This window comes from Pseudoliparis swirei, chromosome 5, assembly GCF_029220125.1.
Source record: "Pseudoliparis swirei isolate HS2019 ecotype Mariana Trench chromosome 5, NWPU_hadal_v1, whole genome shotgun sequence".
Classification (NCBI taxonomy): Eukaryota; Metazoa; Chordata; class Actinopteri; order Perciformes; family Liparidae; genus Pseudoliparis; species Pseudoliparis swirei.
In genome coordinates, this window is record NC_079392.1 from 9,085,458 (window position 1) to 9,102,749 (window position 17,292).

The following is a 17,292-nucleotide window of genomic DNA, read 5'->3' on the forward strand; positions in this document are numbered from 1 at the left end:
CAGCTTCACACCGTATCATATCTGTGATCACAAAGTTTTGTTTTGGCTATACAAAGAAAAGTGGAAACGGGCTTCAAGTGTTTCCAAGCTGTTTTACTTTTGCATGGACAACTGGATCACCCCGAGAAGCTTCCAACGACACAGGACACACTTGATTTTTGTTTTACATAGCTACATTGGTTGTTTCACTGTCCCGCATTTCTGCTATTAGGGGTGGCAACTGCGAAAAAGACTTGCATGGATACTCATTGGTTGATGGACCTCCTTTATGTAGTAAATCAAGGCTTTATTTCCTGGGAGATCGTATCCGGTGGCAGAAAGAATAATAATGTTCGATAGCCAATACCTTGTGTAATCAACATATACTTCATAACGATAAGACAAAGCAAAACACTTGTCTATTGACAGTTTAAGGTGGAGTTAGGATCTATTTAATGCTGTTGAAATAACATATACATGTAACCTCAATATCTTTAAAACTTTTTCTTTTGACACCAAAAGCCGTGTCTACTGGGAGCTGTCCACAGTCCTGATGCCATCGGGTCACACCGACTCCAGGGTCCTGAACTTCACAGAAACTGTGTTTTTATGCTACTTTCTTTATCTACAAGTACATCTACAGGAGTTTAGCTTCCACCGTCAATTATCCACAAAAGATCATTAAGACATGACGAGTGCTGGACGTACACGAGTGAACCATGATAACATAATAGCTGAATTCTGGTTTCTGTGCAACATCCTGTTGATGTGCGACGATGGCGTTGATTTGATTGTTTGACAGAAGAGTTGACACATTTGCATATACACTACCGTTCAAAAGTTTGGGGTCACTTAGAAATGTCTTTATTTTTCAAAGAAAAGCACTGTTTTTTCAATAAAGATAACATTAAATTAATAAAAAATACACTCTATACATTGTTAATGTGGTAAATTAATATTCAAGGTGGAAGTGTCTGGTTTCTAATGAAATATCTCCATAGGTGTAAAGAGGCCCATTTCCATCAACTATCACTCCAGTGTTCTAATGGTACATTGTGTTTGCTAATCGCCTTAGAAGACTAATGTCTGATTATAAAACCCGTGCAATTATGCTAGCACAGCTGAAAACAGTTATGATGGTGATATAAGCTATCCAACTGGCCTTCCTTTGAGCTTGAAATTTGTAGAACAAAATTAATACTTCAAATATTAATCATTATTTCTAACCTTGTCAATGTCTTGTCTATATGTTCTATGAAATGTTCAATTCATTTGATAAATAAAAGTGTGAGTTTTCATGGAAGACACGAAATTGTCTGGGTGACCCCAAACTTTTGAACGGTAGTGTATCTAACTAGTTTTTTGGATGCAAATCAAGGGCCTATGGATGGAGGTTGTCATTTAGAGTGCTATTCAGGCTCCAGACCTCTGACTCAACACCTAAATCCCTCATGTTTTAAGAATCCAAAGAATTCTGGTGTTGACAGACACTTTAACACCCGAATATCAACGCCAGCTTGCTACAATGTGGGCAACTGTGGCTCAGTGGGGGAGCACGGTCACGCTTTAATCAGAGGCTCGGCAGTTCGAATCCCCGGCTCCGCTACCCCCATGTCGATGTGACACTTACTACCAACGGTTTATGAATGATGGTTACTCCTGATGGGCAGGTGGTCGACCCTGCACTGGGTGGATGATGACAAGTAGTATTAAAGCGTTTTGAGTTGTCAGAAGACTAGAAAGGCGCCATATTTACATCCATTCAAAATATAGCGACATTAAAATGACAAGAAGCATAGGTAAACACAAAGTAAAAGTCATCAAAATTAATAACTTCTTTAATCCTCCTGAATAGCTCTTAAATCTCCAGAAAAAACATAAATTGAACCGATCTGAGCAACTAATACCACAACTTCCGTTTCAACTGAAATTGGAATAAAAAATAAATGAAAAAATTAAAACATTTCTCAGTCGTTCGGGCACAAGAAAACCAAATACCCTCCCCTCCCAACAAGAAGCCAACTAACATGAACTCTGACTGTCCGGCTCAATAAAAGAAGTGACATAGCTGAACACATTGTTCTGCTTCGCTGCAGCTCTTATAGAGCGCATGTCCCATGGTCTGCGTATAGATCCCATACGGCCTGTAGTTTCAAGTGTCTCGTTGCTATGTTATCTACTGTAGTGTAGATATACCTCATTATGTGTAGGACCACTGATGATCTGGTACATCTCACACTGACTGAGCTCGTGACAACACAGGCCACAACATCCTTGTTTCCTTCTTTCCATTTTGGTCTCTGCACCCTGAAGTGGCCTTCTGTCCACTGTGCTGTCAACATTTTCCGTCCCCGTGGCTCAACACATTGGCCCTTTTTCGCCCCTTAATTCTCTGCAGTCCAGTGAAAGCCGAATGTTTCTCCCACAGCAGATGTCCGTCCGTACAGCGCCTCGGAGCAGCACGCCCCAATAACTCTTTCCTACCGGAAATATTCCTGTTGTGGTGCTGAGCTATAGATTCATCTGACAGTTATTTTCTGAATTGATCCAGAAGTGTTTGATCTACAATATTTAGGATAGGGAAAGATGCTATGCACACTTTGGTCATGCTCTGTTTTTGCAGGTCGGTAATTTCTGGGAATATCTTTCATGGAAATAACTAAATGTAGCATGGAATTAATTGAAGGAAAATATAAGTTTTATTGAAATAACTGCTGCATTTAAACCCAAGTAAATATTCAGTATTCTTTGATTTATGTTTTGAATTTTGCACTTGTTTGTCAACACACACTACCGTTCAAAAGTTTGGGGTCACTTAGAAATGTCTTTATTTTTCAAAGAAAAGCACTGTTTTTTCAATAAAGATAACATTAATCAAAAATACACACTATACATTGTTAATGTGGTAAATGACTATTCTAGGTGGAAACGTCTGGTTTCTAATGAAATATATCTCCAGAGGTGTATAGAGGCCCATTTCCATCAACTATCACTCCAGTGTTCTAATGGTACATTGTGTTTGATAATCGCCTTAGAAGACTAATATCTGATTAGAAAACCCTTGTGCAATTATGTTAGCACAGCTGAAAACAGTTATGCTGGTGATATAGGCTATACAACTGGCCTTCCTTTGAGCTTGAAGTTTGAAGAACAAAATTAATACTTCAAATATTAATCATTATTTCTAACCTTGTCAATGTCTTGACTATATTTTCTATTCAATTTTCAATAAATAAAAGTGAGTTTTCATGGAAGACACAAAATTGTCTGGATGACCCCAAACTTTTGAACGGTAGTGTATATTACATTTGTGCATGAAGGCCTGGTGAGCAGGAACTAAAAGACTCCCTAGTTTACAGAATGAATCACTTGAATATTAATTGAACACATTGTTGCTATTTTACTTATTAAAATCATCACCAATTTACAATGTTGTATCCAGAAGCTACTGCGGAAATTAAAAAGGTAAAATACACAAGCGTAATCCAATTGGCAAAGCTCCAAGGTGTTGCTGGGAGCAAATCCTCATGAATAAGAAGCTCAAGTTAGAAAACGTGTGTTTGATAATTCACAGACATAATGGCTAATTATTTTGCTGTCGATTGATTGATAGATTATTCGACAACTTGTTTCTGCTCCCGTTGTGTTTGCTCTCTGCCAAACCCCACGACTTCTGCAGGGCCGTAAAGCCACGTCACGTATTATAAGTGGCATCGAGCACACCGACATTCCAGGTTTAAAACGCGTGGAAAATATCTGCTGGACTTCCAATCTTCTCTTTGTATGACATGATTTGGGAATCATTAAACTTGTGGCTCAGCAAGATGTAGTTTTATCGTGTATGGCATATCTGGGAGATACGGGAAGCAATAAGCGCCCCGCTAAAAGATTTTAAAAAGACAACTGAATCTTCAAAGGCAGGAAAAAAGGGGAAAGAAAAGCCTCCATCGGTTAACCACCAATACATCAGTCCTCTGTGACTGCACACTGGAGGCCAAAATAGCCTTTTAACAGGATGAGATCATGAATGGAGCAGTGGAACAAACCATCTCATCATCCCACCGAGTGTGAGACGTCAGAGGGGCTGCAGATGTCCAGAGCAGAAAAAAGGGGAAAACAAGTATTTCGATGCACAAAAGGACAAGAGAGACAACGTTTGGATGGAGGTCGTGTCGAGAGAAGAGAAAAGGCATCTGACAAAAATAATCCCTGAAGCTGTCTGCAAATACCAGCGGCCTGGAGGAGGGATGCAAAGTGTTTCTGTGCTTGTGCGCCCTCCTTGAAATTCCCAGGAGGGACAGAGATAACGCTAAATAAACAAGTCAGAGAACGAGCAGAGAACAGGAAAGATCCTGCTGGGAGACGACGGAGAAAACGATGAAGAATGCGAAGGGTGAAGGGAAAAGCTGTTGGAGTTCATAAGCCACCACGTGAAGAAAAGTGGATCAACCACACAAGCGCTCTCTGACACACATGTGCAAGCTCGTACGTACCGAGAGACGCAGTCATGATATGACACTCTCTTGAAGTATCCCGTTATCTGCCGGCTTCCTGTTTGGGGATCACTCCTTCGCCCTCCTGTTCTGAAGTCTCTACCTCTGGTTTGTTTTGCCTCCCGGTGTGAATGAAACTCTCCCACCCGTTACCAGAATCTCCTCCTCTCCTCTTTCTCTTGAAAGTAATCTGAGCCCGACTCGCAGACGTTTTTTTCTTTCTTCTTCTTTCCTTTTTGTCTTCTTATTCAGTTACCGGATCGTTTCGCCGCCATGCCCGATTCCATGCGTCCCCCAGATGGAAAAAAACACACGCTCCCCTCGTTGGTTCTTGGCTTGTTGTGACACAGCTTCACGTCTGGGTTTGTATGGAGGGAGGGACGAGAGGTAGAGAATGACTCACCCCCCTCCCTCCCCACTCCCCTCCATGCGTGTCTGCATACCATCCCCTCCTCTTCCTCTCACTGACCACTGAGCATTGTTCCTGCTGGGCCACTGCAAGCACTTTCCCCCAATCAGAATGGACTCCAGTGGTCAGAGGTCATATGTGGCCTTTTATGGACCAGAGAGGAGGTGGTGGTGGTGTTGGGGTAAGCGGTGTGTGTGTGTGTGGGGGGTGGGGGGGGGGGATCTCTATGGACTCTCTGTCAAGGCATGTGTGTCCACTCCCTCCATCTGCTCGCCACAAACAGAGAGACAAAGGCATGCAGACACACACTGACCACGTCTCATGCCATGTGTCTAATCTTAGCACATTGTAAATTACACCCTAAAGCTCTTGATTGAATTGTGTCGAGTTCCCCCCCCCCCCCCAGGACTTGTGCTGTGTGCATTATTTTGACCCGTCTCGTGTCACACCGGAAATGAGCTCTGTCCATCTGCGACGACCTAAAAAAGCATGAGGGGGGAAAGATACGATGACTCTGTTCTCTGGAGTCGACGGTTGAGGGAATTGACATTTTGGGAACGTTTATTCTGGTGGAACTGGGAGCTGGAACCTGGAGCTGGAACCTGGAGCTGGAACTTGGAGCTGGAACCAGGAGCTGGAACTTGGAACTGGAACCAGAAGCTGGAGCTAGGAGCTGGAACCTGGAGCTGGTCAGCGTAGCTCAGCTTAAACTTGAAACTTTTAAGATGTAGCCTATCGTCTCTCTCCTTCATCACTGACAATACAGTCAATGATGTGAAGGAGGAGAGGTTTCCTCTGTCCTCCCTGCCACGCCCCCTTTCTCCTGACTTTTGACCTCTGAGGTTCAGACAGTCAAGTGTTTGTCTGAACCGACCATATGCATTCGCTAAAGCCTCGGCTCATAACAGCATCTGCATTCCTTTGGCTGAAACCTGCTTCCGCTGGCTGAGAGCTTCTGTATTTATCGCTGTTTATTTGGATTCGGCCACAAGTAAAGGAAATGTTATGTAACATTTCAGGGCTGCACTTTTGCCGTCACTCAAACGTGAAAGTAAACAAGTAGGGAGACAGCAGCAGGGTTAGTGTTTGGGTTGGTGCAAGGCAACATGCTGGGGTGGCTTTCCAATGGCTTGGATATAGAAGAGACATAAATAATGCAGTCTCTATCAGTCTGTTGACATATTGTCTTGATTTACATTTCTGATTTCTTTGGTGAAATACTTAAAAAACAAAACAATAGATGAAGTCAGAGGGGCAGTAACTTCAAACCAAAGGCTTTCTGGTTTCTCAACACATTTAGTGATGGGACATTTCTCATAGTGGCAAAAAAACACGTAGATAATTGTTGCCCAGCTGTGCAGCTCCCCTCCTTTAGCCTGGCTCTGAACATGTGATGATGTCATTTAGCAGCTAAAGAGCCAGATATTCACTTGTGTTCATAAATATGATAATTACATTTCTATTGATGTGTTATGCGTTTTTATTGTATGAAGAGGTTTGTTTTGACCAGATGTTAGTTTGAAATGTAGAAAAATACCAATCTTTTTGTTTAACTCTCGGAAGGAAAGCTAATAAGTATTGTATTTAAGTCAATAAACTATCCAACATTTTTTAATTAGACATTTTTTATACAAAATGCCACCCAGTTTTAATCTAGATTTATACATTTGTCACCTTTTTCTCAACGTTCTTTGACCTCGAATGGCCCAAACAATACCTCACTGGAGAACTGTGCTCATCTTGGACCCAGAGTGATAGCACAGCTGAAGGGTTGCTGTTGTTTTGGAGCATCCCAGTGATCACTCCCCACCTTACAGGAGCCTCGGGTCAAACTGTGATCATGGTAATGACTAACATTAAAGGGTAAAGATTATTTCGATTGGGGAATCTGAATTGTTTTCCAGACAATCGTCTGCCTTTAACGTGGGAAACAGGAAACTCTCGTCTGCCCCCCAGCTCCAGATATTCTGTGCCCTTTGTTAATTCTTCTGTCCATCCAGTGGAGAAGAGAATCAGGTGTTTTTTCTGTACACAAGGAATAATGACTCTTTCATAAGCACAAAGGTGTTGACACTAAACAGGCGGATCTGCCCTTGAGAAAAATGTCATCATAAATAGTTCTTTGGTTTTGCTGTCAAAATATGGTCCAATTCTTTTTTATCATGAACGGTTTTTATATTTAAATTTTTGCCATTCAATTTTAAGATCAAAATAAGCTTGACTTGATTATCATCATAAACATAAACACTTAAAAGTCCTTAAATAAAGGACTTGAGCTGCTCCTTTTGAGGCGAAGGAGTCAGGTGCAATAAATTCAAACAATAAAATCAGTGCACTAAAATGTTCTGCTCTAAAGATTGATTTTCACCATCTGTTTCTGATTTTGTCCTGATACAAGCAAAACGTCTCACGCAAGATCCAAAAGGAAATAAAACACTGTTGCATTGAGAAATATGAATCCAGTATGTGATAGAAGATTATATAATGTTGGATCCAGTTGACAAGCAATCATTGAAATATCTCCAAAACAAACATTTTAACAGAATGCATTTACTTCAATTTCATTACTCCGTATTATGTACGTTTTTAGAAAGTAGTGGTCCTACCTTTAACAAATGTTGTCTATACTAATAGTGTTGCCCAAATATTGTTAAATGCATTTCTCCTGTTTCACCCACCTGGATGCATTGCAGAGGGTCATATATTTAGAAATCTAATTTAAAAAAAGAATTGGAGTAAAGAAATATGCTATTTGTTGTTATTCTCTGCTTAATTATTTTACTATATATTACTATTTAGAAGTATATCACTCGGTGAAGGCAGGCAGTCATGAGTCATGCATGTGTCAGTAGCCAAAGATGAAAAACCTGATATATATTCATACATCAATTTCACATCTTTTTCATACTTGAGCCACAACACAATGAGCCACTTAAACAGAAACTGTTCAAAATGATTTTGGTTGCAACCCCACAGTAGCCAACCACCCTTCCCATGCTAATTACTATCACGTCATATTTTGTCGTCCCCCCCCCCCAAAAAAAAGCACACAAAAGGTTTGTAGCTACCACAAAAACATGACGCTCCGATCAGATTTGAGACGCAACCGCTGAAAGACGCTTGTGTTTTTTGACACTTCAGTCAATTTCTTTTGCAGCTGTGTGGTTCATATCTCCTCGGGCAGGATGTCCCAGCAACAAAAGACCCTCCCCTCTCCTTCCGTCCCCTCCCAGAACAGGACGCAAGTGGACATCCTGCCTGCAGTGGTCTCTTCCTCTGTTAGCATCAACTATTTTTCGTGGACATCCAGTATCAGTGGTCCCTTCATGGGCCTGAGAGGTCATCCCGGTCCATTTGATCCACTCCTCCGACCACTTTTTACCTCAAACCTAAAAATGATAAACAAGCCATCTGTCTGCCTTCAGCAGAGCCGGATTTACCACAAACAGAGCCATGCCCACATATCCAGCCAATGGCAACAAAGGACAGGTGTGTGTGTGTGTGTGTGTGTGTTGTGTGTAAGTGTGTGCGCGCGTGTGTGTGTGGTATATTATGCCAAGAGGACATTCCAGCCGGGCCTTGAACCCTGTCCGGCAGCAATCAGGAGCTCAAGCGCTTGGCTTTAAACTCTAGTGCTCTCACCAGTCACACACACACATATACATGTAGAGTATATATGGTGACACACACTCTTTGGGAAGTGTACCTTGTGTCCAGCTGTGTTGGTCCCACTGCCCGCCCGTCCGGAGCTGGGAAAACTCAGAGAAATGTTTCACTGGGAAGAGAAAGGTGGACGCTGATAAGAATCCAAACTGCGGACACGTCCACATCAAGACACATCAAGTGTCCATTCTGACCTCATCTCTTACCGTAGGGCGACGGTGGAGACACCGGGAAGGCCGGAGTAGCAGGGACAATGTCGGGGCCATCCGTCTGTCCCCTGTAGTCTACGCTGTTGGCTTTGAAGAGATGGCCATGCTTTAAAAAGAACAAAAGAAAGTAAGACAAAAATACGGAGAAAAGTCAATAACATGTTTTTGTAAGTCTTAGAGGCTAACCAGCCCCCACCCCCCTCTCTCTCTCTCTCTCACACACACACACACACACACACACACAAACAACCATCAGCAGACATCAGCAGCCATCAGTCTTGTGATCTGTGTGTGGCTACTGGCTCTGTTTTGGTGTAAACAGTTTGGCCATTCATGCCACCCAGCTGTAAGAGCGCAAGAGCAGAAACATAAAAATAAAAAAAGAGGAAGGGAGGAAGGTACAAAAGAAACATCTACAGAGATGCAGATAAAGTTACATGATCATAATCTAAACATAGACAGTTTAACTGAATTCAAAGTGCTAAATCTGTGTTATCTTTTGCTTTCATGTAGTTCCGTAACACGTGAGTCCCTCGTCTTTCAATGTTTTGGAAGTTCAAATCAAGACCAACGTTAAACAAGCTTGAGTCTAGAATAATGAAAATGTAAATCAATCCACATAAAGTCAACGAGCGGTTTAAAATGAAATAACTTCCAAAGACTTACATGCACAATTTGCAAAATTACAAACTAAATATTCTTGTGACAAGAAAACGTTGTATATTTCACATTTATAAATAAAACTACTAATCTAAAATGAGGATGCTTCGTTGGTATCGTGCATTCCACAGAAATAGTAAATAATCCTAACATGGGTTACACATAATCATGTCTGTACATTAGCATGTGATATTCTGCGTCTCTCAGCTGACACTCGGACTACACGCTGCTGTTTGCTGCTCGGCAGATGATGAAAACAGGTCATCTGTGTCAAAGTGTCTCTCCCAGGTGAGGTGAACAGGGGGGAAACCGTGTTTTACCGGAGACGGCGTGAAGGGGGGACTGTAGACGGGCGAGCCTCTGAAGCTCTGAGCGCCACCACGCCTCCATCCCGGAGTCTGGGGACCAGCGTTGTCCGTCACATCGCTCACCACCTGCATCTGCTGCTTCCAACCTGAGATATAACGAGAGAAGAAAAAGGGGGGGGGGGGGGAGGAGAGGCGTGGGAGGCAGATAAGGAGAGCCAGACAGTCAGGCAGATTATAATCAACCAAAGAATCAAACTGTCATGCATTCTTCTTGGGAATGAAGTGTCCACAAACATTTGGGTCGAAATGCCACTGACGCATCGTTAGAACCAGATGGCAATTACAGGCGATGACAGTGGTTCACGTTTGGCGTGTTTGTCTCCGACTAAAGCGGCTAACGGCAGTGGGGGGAGGGGCTCCTGTCATTAGGTCAGACGCTGTGTGACCAAACAATGTTCCAAAAAAACCAAAAACATCTGTTGTAACATCAGTCAAGTTCTCTTTTCGGATGCGAGTGGATCATCAGGAAAGTGAAGGCATACTTTAGTTATTTTAGTTCGACAACCAGAATCCTAAAATTACCAAATTGATAAGCAAAGTATTGGAGCTCTGACTTAAGTTTAATGAAGCTCTGCTTTCTGGGAGTGTGAAGGTAAAAAGCCAAAGGTTTACTCGTATGTAACAGCTTTCTCTGTCCAGTAAGTATCCGACTGAATATGGAGGCAGCAACACAGATTGTTATGTTTTAACAAAACCTTTTATTACCTTCGCATTGAAAATGCGGAAGGTTACAGTATGTTTTGATCGCCGTGTATTTATTTATTTGTATGCGTGTTACTCGCATAACTCAAAAAGTATTAAACCGAATCGCATGAAATTTCGTGGGATGATTGGTTATTATCTGGGGACCATTTGATTAGATTTTGGGATCGATCTGGTCAAAGGTCAAGGTCATGAAAAGGTCAGAATCGTCTTTTTACCATAGCGCGGTCAATTTCTATCCAATTGGCATGCAACTAATGCCAAAATGTTCATAATTCAATGCCCAATCTTGTGATATGCGAAGGTATGCGCTCTACCGAGTGCCCGTTCTAGTTGTACATATAACACTGCCGATCGGATGAGACCTCTCGCCCAGGCTCCTTCTCCCGCATCTCGGTTCCCACTGCTCTTTATACGGAAGAGATATGCACACGCACAGATTAATCACAGCTGGGGCTGATTACATTACATTACATTACATGTCATTTAGCAGACGCTTTTTTATCAGCGCTTACAAATAAATTGCAATTTCAACTAACAGTACAAACACAAACACAACAATACAGAAATAACATTTTCAGTCGACAACATCAAAAACAAAGTACCATAAGTGCCAAGTATGCTGAAGTCTATGCGAAGTGTGAATCTTTGTTTCAGATATAGTCGGAAAAGTGTGTTTTGTGTGTTGTGAGTCTTGAACGAATGTTTGTTGGTCCTGATGTCGGGGGGAGTCCACCACTGAGGAGCCAGGACAAAGGATCTGGAGATGAAGACATTAATTTCAGTGATTGGCTCGCATCGAGGGGCTGCAGTAGTGGGCGGAGTCGGCGGGGGAGAGCGGATGCGACATGCGGTGTATCCAGGATGGCCCATGTCCCGATGTGGGCGGGCGACAGGTCACCAGTGTTTTGCGCCAGAGCAGTGTTTTGGGCCGGATGCGGCAGAAGCGGTAACCAGTGGAAGAGAGAGGAGGCGTGGGTCGGGGGAGGAAAGGGAGGCTGAAGACCAGTGGCAGCTGCTGCATTGGGGATGCAGGTGGCAGGTGGCCAGCCAGGAGGGAGTTGCAGTGAGAGCTGGAATGCGTGAGAGCCGAAGCCTGGTAAGAAGCCTGGATCAGAAGATGCGCCGGGGCAGTAAGAATGTACATGCAGTTGCGTGTACGACAGCTACTGTCCGTCGTCAGCCAGTGGTCGTCAGGGTCCGAGGGTTGGGGCAGTCCCGTAGTCGGGGAGAGTAGAGGGCAGGCGGTGTGGATAGGGGCCAAGGTGAAGGTCAGGTGGTGGAAGGCAGTGGGTGCTCAGTCTGGGGAAGGGAGAAGACGGGTTGGTGTCAGTCGACAGAGATTGACAGGTGTCAGTCAGCAGATCAGACTCAGAGAGATGTCAGTCAGACAGGCAGAGATTAGATCAGTTGGCCGTGTTTAGCATGGCTCTGGTGGAATGCAGAGTGTCATCAAGACAGCAGAGCAGCAGAAGGGCGAGAGGAGAAGAAGGGGGAGAGAGAGAGAGGAGGAGAGGAACCCAGAGAGAGAGGGACCCGGACCCAGGGATCAGACAAGTATTACCCGGGGAAGGCTCCTATGATGAAGAGAAAAGTTAAGAGCAGAAGTGGAAAAGAGAGTGAAGGAGAAATAGAAGAGAAAGAATCAGGATCCCAGGTCCATGAGAGAAGAGATCAGGAGAGGGTGGTTGCAGAGAGGATATGGAGAGGAGAAGGGCTGAGGAGGCAGGACAGGAGAGTGAGCTCTAGGAAGGAGGCTGGTCTGAAGACGTGAGGACTTCTGTTCTCTTTGCTGAGGGTCAAGTTGACTGGACTGTGGAGTGAGAGGCTAGGTTGGCCTGTGGAGATGGGAGGACACTTTGGAGAGAAATAGAAGAGAGACCGGTTTTGTAGTTGAGAAAGAGACGGGGGGTCGGTGGTTCTGTTCTTCAGAGGGTTGACTGAGTCTTCTTCAGGAGAGGAGAGGGGGGAACTTTAGGAGGAGGTTGGGTGAGAGAGGTCAGAGGAAGGTCTGAAGAGAGGTCAGAGGGTCAGGGTCATGAGAGGGAGGCAGGGGAAGGTGAGGGGTCAATAGGAGGGGGTCAAGGGAGGAAGAGTGGTCGGTCGGGGCGGGACAAGCCAAGAGGGTGAAGAAGAAGAGGATGAAGAGGGAGGAAGAGAGGAGGTGAGATGAAAGTTGAGTGTATGAGGGAAGAGTAGTCTGGATTTGTAAAGGAGGTCCAAGATGTGGGGGGTAAAAGGAGGAAGTAAAGTTGGAGGTGGTGGAAGGAGGAGGGGTTGGAAAAGATAGAGGGGATTTGAGAGGGAAAAGAAGACTGTTTAGAAGATAGAGAGGGAGAAGAGAGTTGGGAAGAGAGATAGAGAGAAGGGAGGAGAGGAAGATTAGAGGGAGGAGAGAGGAGATCGAATTAGAGATTTCTTATTTTCTTTCGCTTCTTGGCTCATATCTCTCTCGCGAGTTTCTTTCTCCGACAACCACGTGGTGCCGAGAGCGACGAACAAGAGCGGGCAAAGGAACGGCAGAATGAATCATGAAATGAGGAAAAATCAGAAGAGAAAGAGAGGAGAGAGAGGGGAGAGAGGAGAGACAGAGGTGGAGAGAGGAGAGTGATGGGGAGAAGGAGGAGGCAAGAGAGGAGGGAGGGAGGGAGAGAGAGGCATGAGAGCGTGCAGGTGCAGGAGGTGAGGGTATGAAGTGGAGAGGAGTAGAGTGGGAGAGAGTACCAGAGAGAGGGAGAGAGAGAGAGTGAGAGAGAGTAGGAGAGAGGTAAGTGAGTGAAGTGAAGGTGAGAGCAGAGCAGTTTCTTGTGAAAATGTAGTCAAGAGTTGGGGAGTGTGAGTGGTAGGAGGGGGGGAGTGAGAGGAGGGAGAGAGATGACAGAGACTGACTGACATGACTTCTCTGTCTGGATGTTAAAAGAACCACAAAGCATCTGAGAAGCGGGGTGAGGCCGGAGGAGAAGAGGGAGGCTCCAAGAAAGAGAAAGAAATCTCCCAAAAGAAGGCGAGGGAACCAGAGGAAAACAACAAGAGTTGAGTACGGATGTAAATGAGTACCAAACTCAAAAGTCCAAAAATAAAGAGTGGAAGGGTGTGGAAACCCATGTGGTGAGAATGGTAAACTCAGGGTTCACCCCACCTAGTACCTGAGCCAGAGAGGCTGAGGAGGCAGCAGAAGAGAGAGAGAGAGTAGGCGTGTTGTGTGGAGTAGTCAGATCAAGACTGGGTGTGTGAGCAGGAACAGGCAGCAGCAAAGCGCAGAGTCCAGAGAAAAGCTGACCAGGAGGTTTTCCAGAGGCCTCCTGTGACATGGTGGTGGTGTGGACAGTGTGAGTGGGAAGGTGTGAGTAGAGCGGGGGGAAGGAAAACAGGAGTACATGAATGAGCGGAGGCTATAAGTGACTATGAAAGAGATACGCTTCAAAATATGGAGACACACCACATATTAAAATGAAATACTCAGCCACCCGAGACTCGGAAGAAGACTCCTATCTCTTTGTTTGTCCTCCGCTCCTGAAGACTCCTATCTCCTGTCTTTGTCCTTGTCTTCCCTCTCTATGTCTTCGTCCTCCCTCCTCTGACTCCAGCTCCTCCTCCCTTGGCTCTACAGTCTTGTCTCCAGTCTGACTCTTCCTCCAGACTCCAGTTCCTCTCCAGTCTCCTCCTTGTCTCCAGTCCTCCTATGTCTTTGTCCTGTCTCTTTCTCTGTCCTCCAACTCCTACTCCTTGTCCTCCACTCTTGACTCAGTCCTCCCTCCAACCTCTCCTGACAGTCTTCCTCCCTCGGAAGACTGTCCAGAACTCTCGTCTTTGTCCTCAGTCTTGACTCCAACCCTCAGCTCTCTGTGTCTTGACCCTCCGAGTCTCTCCTATGAGGATGGGTCTTTGCCAACCACAACGCGATGACCCACCACACCAATGAAGAGGCAGGACAGGACAACAACTGCCAGCCGTTGAGAAACCCCTTGGCTTATAAATGACAGGTGACGATGGCTCGTAACCGAACACAGGATCATAAGATGAACACAGTCAGTCTCTACCAACTCAACAGAACACAGGACACAACAACAAAGCAGAAACTTTATACAACAGAACAAACAACAAGTGATCATCATCACCAGCTGATGCCAATTAGACCTCGTCTCGGCACCAATGACTATGGCAATCACATGACGTGTGTCACGATGGAGCTTGACCATATATGGGACCCCACTCAAACGTGCATATCGACCATAAACAGCAACGTGGAACATTGTGAGCTCAGCTTTCATGGTGAGCATCCACCATCTCAAACTCACAGGCTCGTCCAACTGAAACTAAGTCCGGTTCCTCTACACCAGCGGGCCGGCTGAAGGTGGTTTTCTTTTCTTTCTTTCTTTTACAGTGTCAAGTATCACTTGATACCCGCTGCACTTGTGAGGAGGCTATTCACTTTTGAAGACTTCGACTCCAAAGATTAGAGACAGGAAGAGGGGGGGGCATGATGCAGACACACTGGAGAGCTAAGTGTTGTGTCAAGCTTCAAAAGCATTCCTGATTACTTACAAAACTCCTGCCTCAAAACATCGCTTTGAAAAAACACACGTTACAAATTGCTGCAGTTACTCAGCCGTGAAATATTAGTGCCGCTGCTTCAGTCATGGACACCCCTGGGAACTCCTCAAACCATTTCCTGCGCTCAAATTCCATGATCAGGAGGAGAGCCACAAGACCCCCCATTTCCCTGACGCTGTGCAAAAACACAAGGTCAGAGGTTAAATATCAGCGCTAATGTAACCCAAAATATTCAGGAGCTGTCACAGAGGCTCTCGGCTGTCAGGAGCTCCCGTAAGAACCACCGGGCCACTCAGGGTCAGCTTTGATGGACCAGCTGCTCCGTATGCAGAGAGCCAGGAAGCGATGACATCACCCGCACACCTGTGACCCACTGTTCTACAAATGAAAAATGAATTAAAGGTGGAGGTCGCTGCATAAATGTGCCTCTTCTTCCTCTGCGTCCCAGTGGAGATTAAGAGGAGGTAAATCAGTCGCATGTGCCAGCAGGCTGACGAGAAACAGTGGCAGAAAAATGCGTCAGGAAAACAGGACTCATCACATGACGTGTGTTCAGGTTCGAGATTCTAAAAGGTTTTGCAAGTAAGTCGCTTGTCTTGACAATGCCGTCCGAAATGGACTTGTTTCGTGCCCAAGTGCGAAAGCTTTTGAGTCGTAAACAAGTCATAAGATATCAGGTCGTCTCCAAGTCAAGCAGCTAAAGTCAGTCATCAGTGAGAGCGAATTTATTAGTCCACTACATCAAAGCATCAACTTTGTTTGTCTTTCTGCTATTCCGGATAGTAAGTATAAAAGGAGGCACTGGACACCTTTTAGCTTTCGCCACATTAACTACTTTGTAGTAGTGTAGTTAAATACATAAAGCTCAAAAATATGTCGATTAATTGCAGTCTTAAAATGTATTGTACATAACATCTGTTGATTACTTTTTAAGCCAGTCTAAAAATTGTGTACGATACAGGGGTCAATACAAAACATCTTACAATGAAGTTGTATTCAAAAAGTCATGAAACAATCCCCAGCCTCCTTTATATTGTTATTGGTGAGCTCTTTTACACACAGTCGTCACAACTGCTGCACTGAATTAGCTAAATACAGGCAGACTGCAGATTAAATATTATAGAAATATATCTGAACTACATCAGATTATATTGTAGCCTGTGTGGTATCGGATATGTGGATATCATAAACCAATTACATGAGGCAGGTGTGTTAGAGACATCTCTTGAGGCAATATTGATAGTAATAGTAAACTGTAATCTGGAGGCTTCACAACCGAGGCAAAGCGTCCGGCTCATTTGTAGCTTCTCGATCCAGAAGCCTTCTGACAGATAGACAGATTGCAGATCGATGCAGATCATTCCAACATCAGCCCTTTTTTTGACTTCCACTAGTCTGTTAGGTTTCAATGTGCGCCACTAAAGGCGGAAATAGTTTCATACTGATGTGCTGAGAAAGCGACAGGCGTGCAGAAGCAGTGCGTTCGAATCCTGAACTCTGACAGTGAACCACGACTGTTCCCTGTGAGTGCCGCTGTTGCTAGAGAAGAGATTTGATCGAGCGCACATGTTAAACACGTTTACCTTATTTAAAATTAAAAAACGGTTGAACTGCACTATTTAAACTTCCTTTTTCTTGATCTGGATTTGAACTATTCTGTTCACTCAGAAGCTCTGCAGAAGATCAAGTCTGGCTCTCCATCTGCCAAAGCTTTGAGCTCTTTCACGTCATGGGCTCACGAGAAAGCCGTCACAGTGTCTCTCATCCTTGACTGAATCTTTGCTGATAAGAAGTAACTCATTTATTGGAATCCAGCTGCTTGCAAGACTGTAGATTGTGTAATCGTTTCCATGGATTATATTTTGATGCCATTGCTTCATCCTGAGCTCGAGAGGTCAGACGGCTCTGTTGTCACACACGCCTCATTTAAATACATTAACCTTACCTTACACCTTTGTATATTTCCATTAAAAATGGTAAAGGGTAAACACAATATCGTATTTACGTTGCAGGAATATCCACGACCTGTTAAATCGAATGCGTCCACCCTTTCGGCAAACACTGTGCGCTCTAACAAACCACACCTTCCGTTCTGGGACAAACCCAGATGCATATTTCCACGATCGGGCAGCGCTTCAGTACTTCAGTCTGGGTTATAAATGTGTCTCTGTCTGTGCAGAAGCTCCACAATATAACAACTCCAACGTACAAGCTTCATCTGCCAACCGTTGGCATTTCAGCCAGTCACGATATTA

At 44.4% G+C, this 17,292-nt stretch overlaps 1 protein-coding gene across 2 annotated transcripts in view; it reads right to left on the reverse strand.

Annotated features, from left to right (window-relative positions):
* si:ch211-191a24.3 (tensin-3) overlaps positions 1 to 17,292 on the reverse strand; it is a 45,786-nt gene that overhangs the window by 12,693 nt on the left and 15,801 nt on the right. For both annotated transcript variants that reach the window (XM_056414237.1, XM_056414238.1), the window contains 3 exons: positions 9,734 to 9,867; positions 8,751 to 8,859; positions 8,588 to 8,656 (listed from right to left, as the gene is read on the reverse strand). In XM_056414237.1, the coding sequence (XP_056270212.1) occupies positions 8,588 to 8,656; positions 8,751 to 8,859; positions 9,734 to 9,867 (312 nt within the window). The remainder of the gene's footprint in view (positions 1 to 8,587; positions 8,657 to 8,750; positions 8,860 to 9,733; positions 9,868 to 17,292) is intronic.